This window comes from Euleptes europaea, chromosome 2 (genome assembly GCF_029931775.1).
Source record: "Euleptes europaea isolate rEulEur1 chromosome 2, rEulEur1.hap1, whole genome shotgun sequence".
NCBI classification, from domain to species: Eukaryota; Metazoa; Chordata; class Lepidosauria; order Squamata; family Sphaerodactylidae; genus Euleptes; species Euleptes europaea.
The window spans coordinates 65853012-65875938 of record NC_079313.1 but is presented as its reverse complement, the minus strand read 5'-3'; the positions used below and the strand labels follow the sequence as shown (position 1 = coordinate 65875938).

General features: G+C 39.6%; 1 protein-coding gene across 5 annotated transcripts in view; it reads left to right on the top strand.

Annotated features, from left to right (window-relative positions):
• The window catches only part of NFIA (nuclear factor I A), a 556273-nt gene that overhangs the window by 177284 nt on the left and 356062 nt on the right, over window positions 1–22927 (top strand). For all 5 annotated transcript variants that reach the window (XM_056845664.1, XM_056845662.1, XM_056845665.1 and 2 more), the window contains exon 2: window positions 932–1463. In XM_056845664.1, the coding sequence (XP_056701642.1) occupies window positions 932–1463 (532 nt within the window). The remainder of the gene's footprint in view (window positions 1–931; window positions 1464–22927) is intronic.

The following is a 22927-nucleotide window of genomic DNA, read 5'->3' as shown; positions in this document are numbered from 1 at the left end:
AAGGTTCACCTTTCTTTATTTTTTTTAACTTAAACGAAAGAGTATTGTAGCATACAGTTTTCAATTCACAGGATACAATATTTATTTCATAGACAAAGGTCAAAAATCCATATTTGTAATTTTAGAATGTATTTATCTGCATATGTTTTCGAAATTTAGATACTGATATGTTCACCGTAATCAGCGATCAGATAATACACAGTCAATTTAACTGAACTTCTGTTAAAATACAGGTTGCTTCTTTCAAATATATCTTCGGGAGAGTTTTTATTGTACAATAGGCTTTCACATATCAATAGCAGTTGGCATCCAAATGTCTGAATGTAGCTAAACTGGCAGGTACATGCTGATCATACCATTTGAATCAGGTTCAAGGAAGGAGTAAAGAAAGATTCCTTTTCTTTGCAATCGGATTAAGGTCACCACAATCTTTTTGCAGCCCTTAGATCATTGATTCTGGAGTTTTCCTATTGACTTAATGGTTTTATTGTGAAGTCAGCAATTTAAGGCTTACAGCATAACATCTTGAGTCTAACTACATTTACTTTGAGGACACTCCCATGGATTTTAGTAGGATGTTTTTTCTGAGTAATTGTGATTACTGTTTGTGTGCCGAGGTGTTTCCTGTGCTTATGTTTTAATAGTTTTATTTTTTTCTGTAATTTTAGATTGAGGCCTAGTAAAAAAGAAAAGAAAAGAAACGTTGGTTCCTGAATATATTTAGAGTCTAGCTCCTTTTTTCCACAGGAGTATGCAGTGAGAATATAAATGCTCATGTTTTTACTCAGAGTAGGCCTTGCAATTATTAGTCTTTTTGTCTAATGACTTTTTGTTGTCTGCCTGTAAGTTATGTGACATATTATGGAAACAAATAGACCTTCATGATGTTAAACTGTTCTGTGTTATAATTCTTCATTTCAATTTCTTCCAGGATGAATTTCATCCTTTCATTGAAGCACTTCTCCCCCATGTCCGAGCATTTGCGTATACATGGTTCAACCTACAAGCTCGAAAGCGAAAATACTTCAAAAAACATGAGAAACGCATGTCAAAAGAGGAAGAGAGAGCTGTGAAGGATGAATTGCTAAGCGAAAAACCTGAGGTCAAGCAAAAATGGGCATCCAGGCTTCTGGCAAAGTTACGGAAAGACATCAGGCCCGAGTATCGGGAGGATTTTGTTCTAACTGTCACAGGGAAAAAACCTCCATGTTGTGTCCTTTCCAATCCAGACCAGAAAGGCAAGATGAGAAGAATTGACTGCTTACGCCAGGCAGATAAGGTCTGGAGGTTGGACCTTGTTATGGTGATTTTATTTAAAGGTATTCCGCTTGAAAGTACTGATGGCGAACGCCTTGTAAAGTCCCCACAGTGCTCAAACCCAGGGCTGTGCGTACAGCCACATCATATAGGGGTTTCTGTTAAGGAACTCGATTTATATTTGGCATACTTTGTGCACGCAGCAGGTAAGTGCTTTTTTCCCCAAATTTCTCAAACTTTGCATAACTGTTTGAATTTGTGAAGTCAGTAATGTAATGGTTCAGCCAGTCAGATGCTTGAACTTGGCCAAGATTATGAGCCACATCAGTTTGGTTGGCAGCATAGCTGTGAGAGTGTTTTCCAGTATAAGATCATTTTCAGTAGCATTGTAGCGAGTTGATCACAGAAGCATGGTTTCTTCACACTGTAATCCAGTGTGCTGCACATACAAACCCTTTTCAGATATGTTGAACATCAGCGTGAAGACAAAATGTTTAGTAGGTAATTTGCAAAATATTGGGAGGCCTAGGCAAAAATTGGGCAGAGGAATCAGGATACTGAGAATTTCTTATAAATTATTTTCCTAGATGTATTCAAATTTGGCCACTAATGAGATCTATTAGGAATAGGAATACCCATTCTTTGTATACGACCAACCCACAAAGCAGATGGGTATCCAGAATCTGGCCACAGCTAAAAGGACTGGGCAAGAATTTACAAATTGCCACAAATACGCCAACTGTTGATTTAAGCAGACATCCTGTCAGAAGAAACACCTGTTTAATGTTTTCTGTTAATTGTCACCTGTAGTGAGAGTATGGTTGTTAAACTACTAGCCTATCCTTTAAAAACAATGTGACATCCATGAAAATGGAAATGAGTTTGCTACTTATACACTGTACTGTACCCATGAATATCAACATATCTGAAAACTAGTATTGAGCAAAACAATGTAATTTTCTGTGTTGATTTTTTTGTGCATGCACACAGTTTATTTTAGGCAAATTTGTAGCTTCTGGGCCATTAGGCCTAAGATTGGCAATAGCTTGACCTTTTGAAGCAACCTAATGGTCTAGCTGGAATCTAGCCATGCTGAGATTTTAGTTTTTATAGGATGGAAGAGCAAAAGAAAATGTAATACACTTAATAATATGTATGTTGTTAAACCGATGCAGCTGTATTTATGAACTAGAATTTTAGGCGGCTGGTATTGGATGATCTAATACAAAAAAAAAAAAACCCCCAAACGGAATTCATGGTTGGTTGGTTGTCTTGTCATTGTAATAACATTATTGGTATTAGAATCTTCACATTTTTGTGCCATTTTATCAGATAGGTTGGTGGACTTTTACTCTAAAATTGTATGTGATACAAAATGCTACGTTGTCTTCTTCTGCTGAATGTGTGTAAAAATACTGGTAAAGATGAATTTGTTTTGGAGGCAGTGTGATATATAGGCTGTTTTTTTAGTTGTGCTGTGTTTTATTAATCAGGTAGTACAATAGACTGTAGTCCCAATTGTATTGTAAGCTTGTCTTTGAGGCTGCATAGGTGTATTTAATGCTGTGTTGGAAATATGGCCAATCAATTACAGATTAAATATATGGATTTCAAGTAGACTAGCTTAGTTTGGAGTGTGATTTCAGAACTATCTTTGTACACCTGTTGACTCCAATAATGACTTTTATGTTGATGTTATGTTTTTAATAATCTATTTAATTGAAAGTAATCATTACATTCATTAAAAATACTCAAAGCATCACTGAACCATTTTACTATTATAGCCGTTTTAAATGATGAGTACTTTACCTAAAAGCAGAACAGCTAGTTGATTATAAAAACCATCAATCTAATAATGTGTGCAGTACAATGTAGTTGAAAAAGCAATGAGATGCAAAACAGATGAAGAAAATAATCATCGCAGGTTGGCCTGATCTAGTAAGCTGTGTCCACTATATTTAGGTAGTTTAAAAAATAACAATATTCTAGTTTAGGCTGTTAGGCCTTACTGAGTTAATAGTGGGAACTAACAGCACTGCTAATGAGAGCCTGATTATATTTTAGAATATCTGAACATTTAAAAAGCAAACTTTTAATTAAATTATGTTTGTACTTGTTTTTTGTATTCATTTTTGCTGGTCTTTTCAGGAGATAAGCTGTATAAATTTGGTTTATGCATTCTAATTCTAGTTTTAAATGTATATGTATCATACTTTTTGAAAAGCTCTTTGTATTGTAGAAATATATCAATAGCGCTATGTATGTAGCTATTTTTTGGCTACACAAAACATTCATTGATCAGGCCACCTTCATTGGGGGTGGGATTAGGGGGTGTGATGGTTGGAGTTTCTTTCTTTTTGGTTCTGATATATCCCATCATCCTTTGTCCCACCTGCATGTTAGCCAAGTTGATGGGGATTGGCTCTCACAGAGCCGCAGTAATGGCAACTTATCCTAAATGCGCAATAAGAGAATTACAAAAGAATGTCTTAAGGGCTCTTTGTCTTCAGATGTTCTTGATTTGCTGTGAGAGATTTACTATCTTGTTATTTACGGTTGGGATCTTGCCAGTATAAATAATAGGTAGATTGGGCAACTTGTATGTAGTTGAGGTGAAGAGCATTTGCCATAACCCAAAGGCCTGCAAACAGAAAATGTTTTTCTCTACATAAAAAATTGAAAAGTTGCCACTTACGGCAGGAGGTACAGACTCCAAAACGTGCTTCCAGAGATGTGCCAGAACCATTGTGGCCTTTCACCCGCAGTGCTATTATGTTGTGCTTTGTTCCAAGACACTTTATTTCTCAATGATTTGTGCAGCAGGATGTCCTTTTCCTTCCTCAAATATAACAATTACTCACTAGGAACCAACCCTCTCTTAAAGCAGACTGCTGTCCTAAGAACACTTTCCTGAGACTAAGCCTCACTGAATAAAATGGGACTTATTTCTGAGTAGACCTGCTTAGGATTGCTCTCAGATCTGCAAGAGGACTCGTGCTCAGATTTAAATAATCCTTCTTCCAAAGTAGGTTGTTCCTTACAAACAAATTATTTTCCTAAGGGAACCGCATAAAATCAGGGATGTAAAATTTGGCAGTACGTGTAACTTGATACCTTTGAAGGAATCCTTAGGAAAATCTGTATCTGTGGTGATAAGAGGTGACTCAAAAGTACTGAAGTAAAAACATTAGCCTTGATTTATAGTTTTAAGTAAGAAGGGAGTTGCAGAATGTTGCTCTTAACTTTGGGTTGCTTTTTTGCCTTTCGGTTCTCCAGCCATGTATCAAATGACAAGTTGGAAACTATTGTGGCCAACGGTATTCTTTGTGGGAGTATAATACTGAAGTAAATTTATGACCAGTCCTTTACCAGATGATCTGTATCAGAATCTGCAATATACTAGGCACGTGGCAGGGTCACCATTTAAGTTGTTAGGGTCATAACCTTCGCCACCAGCCATTTGACCTTTGAGATAAAGTTAACCTTTGTTCATTAGTAGGCACTCAAGCGAGAACTTTCTTGTTTTTTACTGCAGCACAGCAACTTCAGCTAACACGATGACATTGTAAAAAGGGATTCGTTGCTCAAGCAGTTGGGTTCTGTGAGAGGTTAAAGATTTTTCTGTTTGTTTTCTGAGGCTTTTTCTATTGGACAAAGCTAGCTTGTGTTTTCTTAGGCTGCACAATAGCGGATGTTTTCAACCATTATCTTTTATGGGCTGGCGTTTAAGCTTAACAAGTGCTCATAGTGAAATATCTTTTTAAAATATAAACTTGCTGAAGGGTGTTTGATTTTTTTTTTAAAAAATCTGCCCATGGTATAATATTTGAATTAAGTCATTTACTCATCATTGCTAGTTATAATAATATTAACACCAAAGTAGCAACAAGGTCACTTTCATTTTTGGTAAATATGAAAATGTATTTAATTCTGTAGATAATGACTGTGCAGTAGAATGTACAAGCTGTCTTCAGGCTAAAATAAACCAATATTATGTATTGTTTTGGAAGGGTGAGGAGATTTACCCTCAGGTTAATAAAAATGCACCTTAAAACAAATTGTCGCAGTAATGAAACACAGTGGTATACTTTTGAGATATTGTCAGCCAGGTGCTTTAAATCAGAAAGGTACTTGTCATTTTACATTATAATTTTCCAGTACAACTGATTGGAACTGGATTCATTTTGTTAATAGTTACAGACCATTTGGTGATGCTCAGTAGTATTGTGGAAGGTGTTGTAACAATATTGTATACTCCAAAAAGAGCTGTTACAGCATTTTACAATCCGTGACATTCCCTGTAAAAAGTGTATAGGCTTACCATATAAAGTATCTCAATTACTGTGTGTTAGTGACAAATTTTTATAATTATTTAGCCTTTACAAATGGTTCTTTTTTTAACCCAGCATTTATTGTTCAATTTAAATCAAAGGAAAACAAAAGCCCTCTCCTAAGATGATGCAGTTTCATTGCGTTTTTGACCCCTGTTGCCATTCTATGGCAGTATGGTTCTCTATAATTTGATGATTAACCAGATGGCCATAGTAACAGATTGAGAACCTGCTCCCTACTGCTCAAAAGCAGGTGTAAGATCAGTAAGGGTTTTTTCCCCCCTCCAAATTAATCAGAAATGTCTGTTAAAACTGTGGGTATTGGATAAAACGTGATCCACTATAAAGGTAACAATATTCCGTATTAACTGAGTATGCTGGATCCCCGTGATTGAGACCATATTCCATATAGAACTTAATCCAAGGACTGTCTGGAAGGACCATCTCCTCCCATACTATCTAACCTGTTGGTTAAGATCTATCTCTGCCAGTCCTTTTTCTGTGCCCTGCCTCCAGAGGTTAAGTGGGTGGCAACTAGAGACAGGGCATTTTCTGTGGTGGCCCCTCACCTTTGGAGTGCCCTCCCCTTGAGGCTTGCCTACTTCATTTTCTTTTAGGTGCCAGGCCAAAACATATCTTTTTACTCAGGCTTTTAATTAGGAGTTTTATTTTATCAGCTTTTTAATGGTCTGTTTCTGCTTTATGGATAGTTTTTATGCTGCTTATGTCCAATGGCTTGCTTTTAATGGCTTGTTTTTCATACCGTGATGTGGTGTTGTTTGTAAGCCACCTTGAGCAGGACTCTGATGATAGAAATATGGTAAATTAATAAATAACTATACTGTAATTATTCAGATCTCCATCCTCATCTTGTTTTACTGCGCATTCTCAAGTAAGCTCCTATCCCGTACCACCCTTTCTTGATGTACATTTTTGACTACTCAACAATGTGTTGGATGTTTTCACAAGTCTAGTGAGTAAGCAGAGGTGCTTTGAGCAGAGGCTTTTATATTCTCTGCACAGTTGTAGGGTGTTCACTGCATGCAGCCTTTTCTCTAACTACAGAAAATGAGGCCGCCCTTAAAGATGTGGATTTCTTTATATGCACCAGCTTCTCTGCACATATGCATAGCTGGACACATTGTATGACAGAGCCCTCATCACATGTTACAGTGAACACTCGTACATCTTGCTTGAATCAGTTTATAGGAAAGAGCCAATGCACATTCTCTTTTCATTTGCAACTTGGAACCAGTACCTGGATAAATGTGGGGTTTGTAATATATGTTCAGCGTACATATGTTGAATGTAACATGAGAATTACTCAAGAGAATTACATATAAAAAAATCAAATGTACACTGTACACAGATTGTTCATGTGTTCATTGTAACTTGTGAATATGTTTGGAGTATAAGACAATCCAGAAACAGCTAGCTTTACTTAAACATGCGCTCAACTTCAGTGGGATTGGAGGGTACTCAGCTTTCTCTGAACTATCTCATATGCTATATACGTGCCACCTTATAAAGATATGTTTTTCATGTATATCCCTTTATAAAGTTTTCCCAAGCTAATCTATGTCAGTTTCAGATAAAGGGTTTAAAAGTGTTGTGTTGCGTTCTTTTAATCTGTAGTTGTGGAAACTATCTCAAGAGGGGGGTTTAAACCTTTTAAATAAATGAAAAAGATAAACTTGCAAAAAACACAGAATGCTCACTGAACCCATCTTGCACCCTGCCATGAGCTGGGTTTCATTCCCTGTCCTGCTGGGTAAGAAAGGGGAGGCATGCAATTCCCGGCAGCCTGTGAGATGGACTGACTGATATCAAAGTGCCTTCCATCTAAAGACATTTGTAAGGATGTCTTGTCCCTTCAGAGAGCGATAGCTGTCAACTTAGATCTGTAAACAGCTTGTAAGGTTCAAAGTAATAACAGAGTTGTCCAGGGTACGAAAATCCTTCATTTTATATTTCCCCTCCCAGTTCTTCTTGCTAGTATCCTAGTCTGGCCGCAAAACCTCTTGCTTCCAACTCTCTCCAGTTGTACAGTTTAGTCTTCTGTTTTGGTTCCCAGCTTACCATTCCAGAATCACCAATGTTCTGTGATTGTAAAGGATCCCTCTTTTTCTTCTGACATGGGGCGGTTGTAGTTATAGTGTTTCAAAGGGGGAAAACCACCTCTGCTCCTCTGGATCTGTACTTCCTTGCTAGTTGCTGCTATGGTTCAATATTGGCTCCATTTTGTCAATTGTATAGACTGTGCTGCCTCAGGACTCTCTCCCTATTGTCAGAATTTATTTCTCACAAGTAATGACCCAGTCTAATTGCCCTGCACTTCTCTTGCCATTGCTATGTGTGTATCCCATTCTAGATCAGAGTGCCCGATCTGAGAATTACTGCACTGTAGGAAAAGGATCCCTGCTGATCAGTACTTTCTGTCTTGGCAAGCAAAGAAGTCAGTTTCTGCTGCTAGCTGGGATAGATTCTGGTTGACAGAAGCAGGATTTAGATGGGGACAACTGCATTCACCCTGCTGTTGTAACTGAGATGGTAAGCATCCCTGTTAATGTGAACCCTAATGGTAGTGGAACTTATGAGTATTTGCTATATCACGAACTACTGGCATCAGTTCAGTCATGTGGCTAAGCTTACTCCTGTCTCCCCAAACAGAAACAAATAAAGCTGAGTAGCATTTAGGCTTGTAATATTTCTTAGAATACTTCCAGGTGTTGTCAGGAAAGAACTGGCACATAATTTGAGGGCTATTTCCTGTGTTCTGTACTAACAGATATATCCAGTGAGAAAAGAAAACTCACAGTATAACAAGGGAGAAGGAGAAAGCATGGATGTAATACTTTTTATAGAATCATACAGGCCATCTAGTCCAACCCCCTACTCAATGCAAGATCAGCCTCTAGCATCCCTAAAAAGTGCTTTTCCAGCTTCTGCTTAAAGACTGCCAGTGAGGGGGAGCTTACAACTTCCCTAGGTAGCTGATTCTACTGTTGAACAACTCTTACAGTCATCAGGCTTGTTTGATGATGGTAAAAAATGGTCCAGTGCTTCTTGCCAGGCCTGACTTTTTTTAAATTAGTGGACTTTTATATTTCCCTTCTTTTCCATCCACTGATGAATAACATTAATTTAAATGTATTTAAGACGAATGTAGAAGAAACCACAAACTTTGTTGTGGTCACTGGTGTACACAACAGGGCTGGATGTTTCACTTGATTGAGACTTGAAAGCTGACTCGAGGAGACCTGAAACACCCTGTCAGCTTTTCCAGGTCTTGCTAAGGAAGCAGTGTTACACACAAATGCTTTGCAAATGCCAATAACCTTGCAGTGGCTTCTTATTTCTTTTCCCTTCCCACACAACTTAAACTTGGGGGATACATGGGAACACAAAAGGACAGCATAGGCAAGTTTTTGTGAGAACAGCCACCCTGCAGCTTTTGATTATGGGCATGCCACACTTATGGCAGTGTTAGGAACTTAGGGCCAAATGAGACATAATGGGTAGCCAGGGGCCTTTATTTAGGTGCTTGCCCCACTCTCCTATAAAGAATAAATAGTATGCCTGTGTTTTATATGGAAAGGATGGCACAACTGAGGGTACCTACACCCTCCTCTGTCTTACTTTGCCGTGCTCTGTTGCTTGAAGTACTTTTCTCCCAGCCAGCTCTGATACTGGAGGTGAGCTGAGCTGGGCAGAAAAGTGCCTCAAATAGTCCACAGTGAGGCAAGGTGGGGGAGAGGAGGCTGTAGCTCTCCTGACATCTTCAGCTTAAAAAATTACACACACCAGCCCTAATTTAGACATAAATGGGTACAACACAGGAACAGATAGGCACAGTTACTCTCGTCGTGTGTAGTTTGCCCTTCAAAAGTCTGTGTGGTTATGAATGGAATCTACTTGTACTGAGTGGAATTTTAAAAATCAATTAGGTTAGATTCTAAAGATTCATATTTTATTTTTCTTCAAGCAGGGTGGGATAAGTCATAGGGTTACCAGTGTCCAGTTCATTTGTCATCAGGGCTAGAGAGTTTGGTGATACAAAAGCAGCAGATACACATATTCAGGTGATCAAGGCATATGTGCAGTCATCGTTTGATTAATGTGCAGTTTGCAAAGGAAAGCTTGAAAGTACAAGGGGAAAGGCCGCATGTGCCTTCCTGGATGTGTCTTTCAGTACCCAGCAGATGGGATGTATATTCTGAACACGCAGCTACCCTCATGGTGCCCTGTTTTTTGCTGTTGGAAGTAAATAATGATTATAATATATTAACCCTATGTTAAACGATGTTGGTGAGACAAGAAGGTAGAGGCTGTGGTCATTCCATGGATTTTTTTTTTTTAAAGCTTGTGCACTTTCTGTCAGGATTTCACAAAGCTCTGTTCACCCCCCCCCCTTCTATCTTGATGAAGCTACAGGGAGATAAGATTTGGAGTGTAAAGTGGTTAGTACCCTGATAATACCCAAGTCTCTATTACATTTTCATCTCATCCATGGAACAGGATACTCTTGAACTGGAGGGCAGATTTTGGAGGGGATGAGGGTGAAGCTGGATATAGACTAAATGGAACTGAGATGGAACCACATGCTTGGAAGTAGATTTTTCGGTTGTTGTTTTGCTAGGGACTTCGCTGCCTTTAAAAACTCAAGTCCATATCTTTGAGTACTCTTTAAAGTTGTCTTCTTTGTAGAGGCAGTCTTGTCTAGAAATTCTTTTTCTCATTGTCATTTGGCACTCTGGCTCTGCATAGTCTTATAGAACAAGGATAGAGTAATAATTTTGTTTTTTTAATGGGAGAATTAAGTGCTATAGGGTACACCCTGTGAGGCAGCCCTTTAAGGTTGTTCAGAAACTATTTAATGCAAAATGTATCAGCCCACATTGTTACGCTGACAGCCTGATAAGAGCACAAAACATCAACATCAGTTGCAATGACTGTTGTTTAGTTTTCTAGTTCAGTTCAAGGTGCTAATGGTTGTGTATACTTCCTGGACATGGTTATCTTACAGATTGCTTTGTCCCATTTTAGTAATGTTCACTGAGATCTGCAAGTTGAGGTCCTGCTCTATATTCAGACAAATCTTGAAGTTTTTCTCAGGCTTGGATTAAACTTGCTTGTGTACAAGAAACAAACTCCAGTTTGTCTGGGCATCTGCAGTTGATTGTCACAGCAATTTGGAGTTTGATTCCAGACTTTTGAAACCAGGAGGCATTCGATTCTCATTGAGGAGAGGAGGAAGGGAGCGTGGTCACAAGTTGGGTTCATGCTCTTCATGATGTCTTAATTCAGCCACTGTTATCTTGTGTTCCCATTAACCACCAAGACTGCAATCCTGCATGTGGTTGGGCCACTTAAATCCTTTTGAAGCCGGTGAGAGTTAAGAGACATAACTAACTGTGAGCAGAATCGCAGGCCTAACCTAGTATTACTACAGTTGTCCTTTTCAATTGTTTGCACATTATTTCAAGTGCATTGGTCAGGATTTACATAAGACTTAGTTGTAAATATCTAGAATTCAGAGGACTCCTTATAAAAACGTACAGCACTGAACATTAGAAAAGTAAATGATTAATAAAAATGGGTATATTTAAATGCCACTGGACAGTTTTACTGCTGACTGCAAATAGGGAAAAAAAACTTGAATGCAGCTTGGTTGGGTTTAAAGGCCTATGACAACCATGCTTGCTTTTAGTCAAACCTGCAGGGTAAGAAAAAACTCTTTGCTATTGAAGGATGTTGAACACATGAAGCTGCCTTATACTGAATCAAACCCCTGGTCCATCAAAGTCAGTATTGTCTACTCAGACCGGCAGCGGCTCTGCAGGGTCTCAGGCAGAGGTCTTTCACATCACCCACTTGCCTAATTCTTTTAACTGGAGATTCCAGGGATTGAACCTCTGACCTTCTGCATGTCAAGCGGATGCTCTACAAACTGAGCCTCAGCCCCTCTGCATATTGCAGCTAGCAGTAAGTTTTCCATGCCTATGTACTGAACAGTCAGTCCTCCCACTTCTTGATGTTAGCTATATAGCAGACAGAATCTGGTTCATTGCATCAAGTGTACAACTTTTCAAAAATGCCTACTTGTTTAGGGGTTAATAGGCTAGAATGAGGTTGGAACTGTTTGGGCAGTTTCTAAGTAAGTACAAAAATAAATTGGATATTAATGGTTTAGCAGGTTGAAGGTTAGGGGGAAAGTTTCTTACTCATGGATGAAATTAAAGAATGGTATCCATAGGGAAGATCCAGGAATGAAATAATTTTCTTCTGGGAAGCACTGACGGATAGATTCTTGATGGGTGTTTTATGAGGGATCTACTGTTATGGAGCCCTGAAGGATGCCAAGGATTTCACCTGTCAAAGTATTTTTGGTATTTTTTTAAAAAAAACCTCTGATGTATCAGTGACAGTCATACATAAGATGTGTCGAAATTGACTAGTGCTGAAGTTAGCATATGAGCTCGATAGGTTACTTTTATTTTTATGATAATAAAAAGGCTTGAGAAATTCAGATTGACTGGTGCCTTTTTCTCTCTCTCAACCATCTGGACTCATTTTACTAAATACCTCCCTAGTTCTCTAGTCACATCCGGCTGTGACAATGCAGCTTCCCCCCCTTCCAGCAAATGCTGTAATCTGGATGATCGCAGACTCTTCTTCTACTCTTGTATGCATCTCATATCCCATTCTCTAGTTGCTTAATAAGCCATGTGCAAGCATATTGACCAATTGAGTGCTGACGTAGGTTTGAAAAGAACCAATCAGTGCAGTCCAGTGACAGGATGCCTAATGGGTGCCAGATGGGGTATTTGATAATGCTGCATCATCTAATGTGCCAAATGGACTCCCTTTTTTTTCTCCTCAAAGACTGTGTGTTCCACATAATTGAGAAATTGCCACCTTTTGTTTTGTTTAACACAGAAAAAAAATCATAAACTGTAAAATTTGGTTCGATTTAATTCTGGTAATTTTGAACAGGAAAAAGGTAGATTGACGTATTGAAATATATGCTTACACATGTGTGGCTTTTAGTCTGAAAATAATTAGCATATCTGATAAAAACACTAGTATTGTTTGGCCTGCAGTCACTGTCATTTATTGTCATTTATGTCATTTATTGTAGATTCTGTATCGCTCTTATATCAAGAACAATTCTGTGAGGCATCATGATGTCAGTGATCACCTACAACATTTACATTTGAAGTGAAGATAGTGATAACTAGTGAATTGTATAACCGCATTAGAAGAATTAAGAATCTTCCAAGGATGGGGAGCAAACTGGGAAAGGTTTTCTCAGAGCTGCACATATGTAAACATGTGAGTGTTGCTGGTTGCATACGACTTGTCACAAAAAAACCCGCACCTTGACAGTGGGGTATAGTGGTTAAAAGCTGCAGACTCTAATCTGGAGAACTGGGTTTGATCCCCCACTCCTCTGCATGAAGCCTGCTGGGTGACCTTGGGCTAGTCACCATTCTCTCAGAACTCTCTCAGCCACATCTACCTCACAAGGTGCCTTTTGTTGGGAGAGGAAGGGATTGTGATTGTAGAATCCTTAAGGCAGAGAAAAGCAGGGTATAAAAACCAACTCTTCTTCTTTAGCAGGAATATGTTTGTGTGCATTGCCATAATGCATGGCAGAATGCATTAGCAGAAGGTTGATCTCTGACACTGGGTTATATTGAACAAGACACGTGGATAACATAGACCTTGGAAACTTGCTCAGTACTTTCACAGAGTGGAAAAGAATATGTCTGGGAAAGCATGAATGAAAGGAAATTGCTCCATGGCTACAAAATGCTTTCATGGCTTGTAATATCACAGCAAGTATTAGTATTACTAATAAAGGTGAGTTCATGGAGGAAATGTACAGTACTGGTTGACAGCTATGTCAACTGATAGTTTGCATGTGTGGATGTTCATATGAGGATCTGCTATAGCATGGAGTCTTTCCAAGTTCTTTGAAGAGTGTAAGAGGCCTTGAACCATGAGCCCAACAGAGTTCTCTGGGAGATGCAAATCTGGTGTGGGCAGAAGCCACAGTCTGGGTTCTAGCATGTAGCCTTGTAGCACCAGATTACTGACCCTATGAAGTTTAGTGGAGTATTAAAGAGCAGTGGTTTAGCAACTCCCATATTACCAGAGTAACCTCACCTTCCATCACCATAAACCATTCTTTCTAGTGCAGGCGATCTACATATGTAGCTCTAGGCCTCCAAGTGATGTGTTGTTCAGAGTGTGTGAATCAGCTGAAATTATTTTCTAGAATTATGGCCAGGAATTTCACATGCTTGTGCATAACTTGGAAAAAGGAAGACAGTATTAGGAACAAAAGGGTACCATTTTTCATGTCATTTTCCTTTTGATTGTGTCGATCAAATCATTCCCTCATATGCCATGTGCCTATATTTGGGTTCTGAAGAAGCGAGCTGTGGCTCACGAAAGCTCATACCCTGCCAGAAAATATATTTGTTACTCTTTAAGGTGCTACTGGACTCTTGCTCTTTTCTACTACTGCAGACCGACTAACACTGCTACCCACTGTGAATTATGTTTGGGTTAGTATGGGTTGATTAGATGTGCCCAATCTGGGCATCTCAAAGGAAACATTATTCATACATACTTTGGAAACTGGATTTTGTTTTTTAGGGAGACATAAGCAGTTTCCATATTCCTCAACTGAACTGGATCTAGTGCTATGGATCTTTGTGCCAGATCATTCTACAGTCTCTCCCATCAACTTTGCCTACACTCTCTTTCTTGCGCTGCCTGCTGACTGGGAATGGTGCCGTCCTGCCCTATCAGAGTATTTTTCCTGTTAGAAAGAAAGTGTGTTACCAGGGTCAGATCTGCAAATATGACCAGGGAAGAGAAAGGACTGAAAACTTGGTGGGGCACAAAAGTACCTATCATTCTGGTTTCCTAATCATCTGATGAAAACTGCCTTAACCATGTGGTCTGTAGACTTGCTTTTAATAAAAGCTGGAATTTTCAGAAAGTCAGACACACTGGCAGTTCTTACGATGTCAATGTGGGTATCTATGGTAACGTCCACAGTCCTGCAAATGTGGCGGCACCTCTTCCTGTACAAGCAGTGGGTTTTAGAATAACCTTTTTGGTTGCTTACTAGACCTGCATCCCAAGAGTTCCATGCATTTAGTCTGCCTTGGATCTCAGCGCTGCTATTTCCCAGTGTCTAGTTACAGATCTGTCTGTAATACTTATCTGTCCCTTTTATTGTCTGTGTTGCTTAGCTCCCCTTAATCTCTGTCAGAATGCAAAAAATCCATGTGTCCGGTTTCAGTGTCTCTCACAGTACTTTTAATAACTTGGTGTTCCCTTTGATTTCAGTTATCAGAAATTGTGTGGCTGGGTTTTCCTGTATCATTCTTGGTGGCTGGTTTATAATGGAGTGTTCCTCCAAAGAGATGATGCAGTAGCTGTATTTGTCTGGCCTTTCTGAGCCATTTTCCCCTGAAGATTTACTTGACCTGTTAACTGGGATTTTTTTCTATTTCAGGAGATACTTTTCTTTCTGTTGTTCATAAAAGAGTCTCTGGTTTATTTTAAAGGTTTTTTTTGCATTTTAACCATAAATGGAATAAATCTGCAAATTATACAGGTGCCGTTTGATTTATCATTTAACTTACTTGATTTTGGACACAAACACCAGCCAAAAAAGCAGAAATGGAACTTGTTTGAAATATTGCTACTCATGCTAGATTTCATCCTAATTTATCCTAGCAGAGATATTGGTGAAGTATAGGTAAAGATTGATAGGTTTGTGGGGCAAAGATGATTTTACTCATAATTGGTAGGAAACTTACACCTAAAACCTCTTCTAAGAGTTGTTAGCAGCTAATGGCTTCAGTATTTAACCAAACTGTTCTGAGATACTTCTCTTTTTACATGAAAGCTGGAGCTTTTAGGAGTCTGATAGACAACACCTGATTTTCTGCTTGAGGCTGGTCTCTAAACTTTGCAGCAATACAATAAATCATTGTGTTAGAGCATAATAGTGGCCTGTTGGTTTAGCCTTGGGGTCTCAAACATCCATGGAGTCTCCAATTTGAATGAAGCAGCCAGTTTTGCCATTTTTAGCGTATTATGCATGTGCCTTATCCTTGATTGGCCTGGTCACACAAAAAGGCCATTTGTAGCTGTCTTTGCATGCCCGTGAAAACTGGCAGGGTGGCATTTTTTGCAAGTGTAAACCTTGGGTCTGCTGCACTGGGTCCACATTCAAATATTTTCTGCATAGAGTACTGCATACCAAGGGAACAGTCTGCAGCATGCAGCTGCTGATGGACTGCATTCCAGATGTTTATGACCATCAATTTATATATTTTTTTCCTTTCACTGTAACATTCTTGGGTATTGTGGCATAACAACCTCAGTCCACAAGCTGTATACTCTGTTGCAGTTCCGTAGAATCATATAAACTCCAAAGTACAAAATTTGTGGATTATGGTTTGTGTCTCGAACTTATGTTAGTAAGCACTGGTTTAGTTCAGTAGTTAGGATATCTGGCTGAAGTGTGTTGGTTTTTTGGGTAACAGACTGCTTTTTTGTTAGCTTCTTCCTAAAGCAGCTATGGTAATAAGGCATAGTTGAGGATTGATTAATACACTTGGCCATATTCATGAATGTTGAGAGTTTGCGTTTTTAAAGTTCTCACTCATCATTCTTCCCTTCACGTCATGCAAATATTATGGAATCAATTAATTTAGTGAACTTTGCTGGGAGCGCATGTGATAGCAGTCTTTTCTTATATATCTTGGAATTTTGTAGACACTGATGTGGCTATTGGTCTCACATGGATATCTTCTGAAAAGAGGTAATTCTGCTTTGCAAATAATATTCTGAGAGAAATGAAAGTTGTACAGTACACTTTCTGTTTTCTGAATGTCTGTTATTAGGCAGAACTAACTACAAATATATCATGTACCATCTCAGTCCACAGCCCTCTTTCACCTTGTCTAATTCTTATGTCTAATTCTCATCTGGCAGATATTCTTCATAATCCCAAAAGCCTTTCCCAACACTGCTGATTATGCTGGAATTGAGCTCCAGAAGACATTATATATTCAACCACTCAGTAATGCATGATATCTGAAAGCACAAGTGGGGGGAGGGATCAAAGCAGAGTTCTCTTAAAAGTTTTGTATCAAAAGAATTCATTGTTAATATATTGATGCTATGGGATTTTCCCAAAATGCGAAGCAAAAGTTCAGCCTGGTAACCAAGTGTCTATGTACTTAATGGGCCATTGAGCCATGGAAGCTTTGCTTTTTTGGTGCCTGACAATGGGGGCAAAAACTGGCCTACAGGAAAAAGTGATTATTATTCTAGGACCTCATAGTACTTGATACCCAGAACTTAGAAGAAGAGGAAGAGCTGTTTTTTATATGCCTATTTTCTCTACCTTTTAAGGAGAATCGAACCAGTTCACAATCTCCCTCCCTTTCTCTCCCCACAACAGACACATTGTGAGGCAGGTGGGGCTGAGAGAGTTTGGAGAGAACTGTGACTAGCCCAAGGTCACCCAGCTGGCTACATGTGTAGGAGTGGGGAAACCAACCTGTTTCACCAGATTAGAGTCTGCTGCTCATGTGGAGGAGTGGGGAATCAAATTCAGTTCTCCAGATTAGAGTTCAGTGCTCTTCAACCACTACACCATGCTTTAACCACTACACGATGCTGGCTTCCTAGATGCTTGCACTGTCAGAATAACTATCATTTCTCTCTTCTAAGATTATACCTCCTTTCCCCTCCCTGATTCTGCTGAAGTCACTGGGCTTAGAAGGGTTTAATTCCTGCTGTGGTCTACTACTGAGAGATGGATCTGGTTTTCCACTTACCTCCTTCATACCTGGTAATGGGTGCCTTTAAAAAGACCTTGTAACACACCACGTTGAGGAGCAAGATGAGCAGACCTGGCCATCAGGTCAGCATGAGTGCAAAAGGTAGTGGGGTAGGATTGGGAGGGGAGGGGCTGTGGTAGAGTATCTGCTTGGCATGCAGAAGGTCCCCGGTTCAATCCCTGGCCTTTCCAGTTAAAGGGACTAGGCAAGTAGGTGATGTGAAAGACTTCTACCTGAGACCCTGGAGAGCCGCTGCCGAGCTGAGTAGACAATACTGACTTTGATGGACCAAGGGTCTAATTCAGTATTAGGCAGTTTTATGAGTTCATGTATGTGTAATGGCTGTAATTTACAAAAGTGTGGTGGACTAAAGTTTCACTTCGACTTTTGGGTTGTTTGGTGTGTTTCTAAGTTTTTCAATTCTTTGCAGAATTGCTTTCCATTAGGCTAACGGCTAAAATGTTTAGAGTCATTAGAAGGGGTCAATAAGGCAAAGTTCTCATTGCTTTCCCTTTTTCTAAAAGAAAAAGAAAAAAAAGCTATTTTCTGTGATAACCTGTTTGTTGGGATAATATCTTTTCATATTTGAGAAAGAAGACAAAGGAAGTACAGTGCTAAGCACAGAACAGTTATTAAAAACAGTTGGAAAGCATATAAAAGGTTCCGTGTGTGTGAAAAACAGGACAGCTGTGACGGTCTATTGGGAAAGTATGTACAGATGGTGGTAGGGAGGAGAATGATGACTGCATGGCTGATAAATGAAATACCAAAAAAAGAGAGAGCGTGCATTATGTTGATGATCTTTGTAAATAGTATATTTTGGGGGGTACATCATTATAATTCTTGGTCGGCGAGGCACAGTCAGAAAGTGTGTTTGTCTATGCATATCTTCAGGTCTGAATTTGTTTACAAATGAAAAAAATGTTTAATAAATTATATGCCATGTAATTATTAGAGGAGATAATTAAACATATGGTTTTCCTCACATTTAGAATGTCATGAGATTGTCATAATGGCGTCGTAATACTCCAAATAAAATTGGGCCTGAATTAGTCACAGTAACATGTGGGATTTTGTGAAACAGATTTGTTTGTTTTGTGTAGCAAGAAACGGGAAAGATGAAATAAACTGGATTTGGCTTAGAGTAATGTCAAAATTTTGAGAAAGAAAAGAGAAAATACTTTCAAAAAGTTTTAAAAAAACAAAGTAACTTAAATGTCTGATAATTATTTATTTATTTATATTTCTTTAAAATGTTTATATCCCATCTTTGTACCAAATCTACCCAATGTGGCTGCAAGCACCATACAATCATGAAATTCTCACTGGTATTGTCATGTAATACCTTTTATTATCAGAAATGCTTCTTTGGACAATTCAATTGCATGTACTGAGTATTGATCTTCTGAGATACTAATTCTTTCCAACATCCTATGGTACTATTTTAAGTCTGTTATTTTAGGTGCAGTTGGTTAATGGAAAAGCTGCTTGGGGACTGCGGAGTCAACCTCTCCTCAAAAGTGTTGCACTCTCCCTTAAGGAGCAGGTTCATGACTTGGGGGTGCTACTAGATCCTGGCCTTTGGTTGGAGTTTAGGTCTCCATGGCAGGCAGCACCTTTGTCAGCTTCAGCTGGTTTGCCAGCTTCAAGGGAGAAGTCATCTTAATGGAATTTGCCAGCTTTGTTATTTTTGCGCATTTCACTGTCGCTGAACTATATGCACTTGTTTTAATATCTTGCGCTTGTTTTAATTTAATAAATTATATTTAATACAATTAAATTGGTCCAATTAGGAATTTTGGGTAATAGAAAGTATTACATTACTTTTGTTTTAGATCTGTGCCTTATAGCATCACTGAAACAGAAAGTATGATGGAGGCAAGCTTCCTGTTTTTCATATTTCTGTAATGTCTGGAAAGGTAGCTTGCACTTCTCCTGACAACAGGAAGTGTGATTAACTTGGGTTTCCAGTTTCAATTCTTGTTAAAGGATGTGGTGGCATTCCAAAGAGGTGAATCTAGCAGCCACTGTGTGTAAGACTTCCTGGGGGAAAAGGAGTAGATAAACCATTTGGGTCATTTTTGCATTTTTATTAGAGCAACTAAGAACATAAAGTGTGTTCAAGGCCCAAATGGTGGAGAACAGGGTGGTGGGGTGGAGTCCTTGAAAATGGGCCATACAGTGAGCCCCTTCCCACCATCAATGAGGTCTGGGTAACCGCTGTTTATCTTCTTCAGTGGGGTTGTTCTATGGCAGATGCATTGGTTCATTCCCTAACAGAGGTAGAAGGTCATCAGAGGGGGCTCATTAGGATAAAGAGGTGAAAATCTGATTTTTGGTGTTAAATTGCACAAGCGAGATGATTGCAGCCTGAATTGAGAATTCAGATGTCTTTTTATGGTTCTGATTGGCTCTAGCCTAAGGGCTGAGCTATAGAACTATTAAGCTGTACACCAACAAAGGATTCGAGGATCCAGCTGCCAAAATGTAGGCTATGTATAGATTCTGGCAAGCCCAGTGAGCTCATATAGCTGAGGGTTCGGGTGCTGCAAGCCCGCAAGGAAATTTTGAAATTTGACCAATTATAGGGACATTTTGAGGCCATATGAAATGGGTATTAGAGCATATTCTAAGGTCAATATTAAGTACTTTAACCCATTGGCATATGATTCAATCACTAAAATAGCCTTATTTTAATAACAAACATCAATTTTGTTAAAAAAATTCAGTCATTAAAAAAAAGTTCCTTCAGGGCCCCTCTGGGATTAGGGGCTCTGAAGCTTAAGCTTCATTAGTTTCATAGTAGATCTACCACTGGTTAGGAGTAAGTAAGTAGAACAGCCAGGTAGTTTATTATATTTTATATGCATTATGACTCCATTGAACTATATGCTTTGTTTTAAAGATTATTTTTCTAGAATTTCTTCAATGAAGCTTTTTTGCTACATATTGTGTGAGTCATGGAGAGTGACTTGAACCTACCCAGGCCTACATTTGGTAATGTTACTACAACAAGGCAGGGTCAGCCTTGACACCACCTCACTTTCTATTTTCTGTTCTCAAATCATCTATATATAGACTGACCAAGTTTAGAAATGTTGTGGCTGCTGATGTTAATGTCTTACGTTGTAATATAAATTCAGCTTGGGAGTGGGGTTCAGTTCAGCTTTCTTTCAGGGTTCCCAACCCTCAGGTGAGACTGGAGATCTCCCAGAATTACAACTGATCTCCTGATGACAGAGATCAGTTCCTTTGGGGAAAATGGCTGCTTTGGAGAGTGGACTGTATGGCATTATATCCTCTCTTGAGCTCCTTCCCCTCTCCAAACTCTGTCTTCCCCAGGCTCCTCCCCCGAATCTCTAGGAATTTTGCAAGCTGGGGCTATCTTTCAGTCATAACTAGGAGTACTTCTTACCAGTGTACAAGAGAGTGTGTCCTGTTCATGACATACTAGTATTATATATTTAGAGAATTTGCATGCTTAGGGTTGCCAGGTCCCTCTTGGCCACCGGCAGGAGGTTTTGGGGCGGAGCCTCTAGAGGGCGGGGTTTGGGGAGGGGAGGGACTTCAATGCCATAGAGTCCAATTGCCAAAGCAGCCATTTTCTCCAGGTGAACTGATCTCTATCGGCTGGAGATCAGTTGCAATAGGAGGAGATCTCCAGCTAGTACCTGGAGGTTGGCAACCCTATGCATGCTACTCTGACGGATAAGGGGTTAATCTGCAGCAAGAGCTGACAGACCAAGAGTGGGCAGAGCCAGAGAGCTGACACTCTGAGCTCCGAGAGACAGAAAGGATTCGAAGCTTGGGACCCAGCCTGGATAGGAGGCTGTGAAAGGATTCGAAGCTCGGGACCAGCCATAGAGGGCTGAGATAGATTCGAAGCTTGGTAGCAAGACTGAGCGGCAGCCAGAGTGAACTCTGTGAACCTGAGGGGTTCTGTGAAAGCCAGAGCTATTGACACACACAACCTGTGGGAGTGACAGGAGTGAGAACTGGGTTAGAGGGGGCCCATTCTCAAGTCACAAGGGGAATTAGTCTCTGAGGTAGAGCTATTCCAGTAGCAGGGAGGTGTGGAGGATTACAGCCACTGGTGTGGGGTAATCAGGGAGAGAACTGGAAGAGGGATTTTGCATATTTCCCCAAACCTCTGGGAGTTCTCTGAGGAGGGAAAGGAACTCAGACTTCCTTTGCTCCTGTGAGCTAGGCTGGGGACAGAGTCTGAGAGTCTGCGTCTGAATAATAGTTCTGAGGGATAGAACTAAGCTTGAAACGGAATCTGAGTAAGCTTGAAACTAAGAACGAAAGGAACTTGAGTGAAGAAAACATCTAAGCTATTTCTCTGAAGTAATCTTGCGTATATAAATCTGACTCTGAGTTTATCCTCCAAATTTCTGCCTTTTTCTTGAAAACCAATCTCTGAGTTCTATTCAATAAACTTCCCTGTTTTGTCTGTTTAAGTTAAAAAGCCTCTTGTCTCCTATTTCTCACTGAGGTAAATACTGGTGTGGGACTGGAGGAGAAGGAAAATAGTCTCCTCACAAATACACTCAGGCCAACGCTTTTCCCTCAGCATATACGGCCGGGCTGAGAGAGTGGGATATTGAAGTGGTTGAAAGGGGGGTGCGTCATAGCTACCTCTTCAGAACTTGCTTGAGGCAGCTCACAATTAAATGACACCTTGGAGGCTGGCCTGTAAATTGTGTAATATGGAGTTTCTGCTAGGTGTGTGTGTCTGAGTGTGTGTGAAAGAGAATGGGAACATGTGATGAAAAAGAAGAATGTACACTCTCGGTGTGCTCATTTAAGTTGAATGATACCTAGGTGTCCATCTTATGATGTGCGTCAAACTCTTGTCACAGGAGTGGTTTGTGGCAACCCGGACAGAAAAAGGGGGTCTTCTTGTACAGTCAGACCTGTCCCTCTCTCTTATTGTGTATTGCTGCTTTCTGTCTACATGAATCAAAATGAGGTTAACCCATACCATCACTAGCTCACCATTTGTACATGATTTGTGGTAGACTTGCCAGAAATAATGTCTTCTAAGTCATGCTCTTTATTCAGAGGCTGTCAGTATGTGTGTCCAGGATGTTGCTTTTGCATATGTCTTGCTATTCGGCCAATGATACCCTTGTTTTGCTACCCAGTGTTATTTATCTCTCATTCTTTCATGAGCTGATTCATGGTGACCCTTATATAATCTCCCATTTAAAATATTTTAACCATTCAAATACTGCAAAACAACATCACCACTAACTGAGTTCTCTTGTAGATCCAACAGTTGGTGCCTCTATGCACAGTTTCAAGTATGATCATTAAACAAAGTATTTTCCTTTATCATAAATAGACTTCAGTAATGCTGCTCCTTTCTACTAACAAACTAGCTGTCCAGACACATTATGAGCTCCAATGGTCACATTCTTCTATTTCCTCCTTGTGTTTTACTTTGGAGTGAGT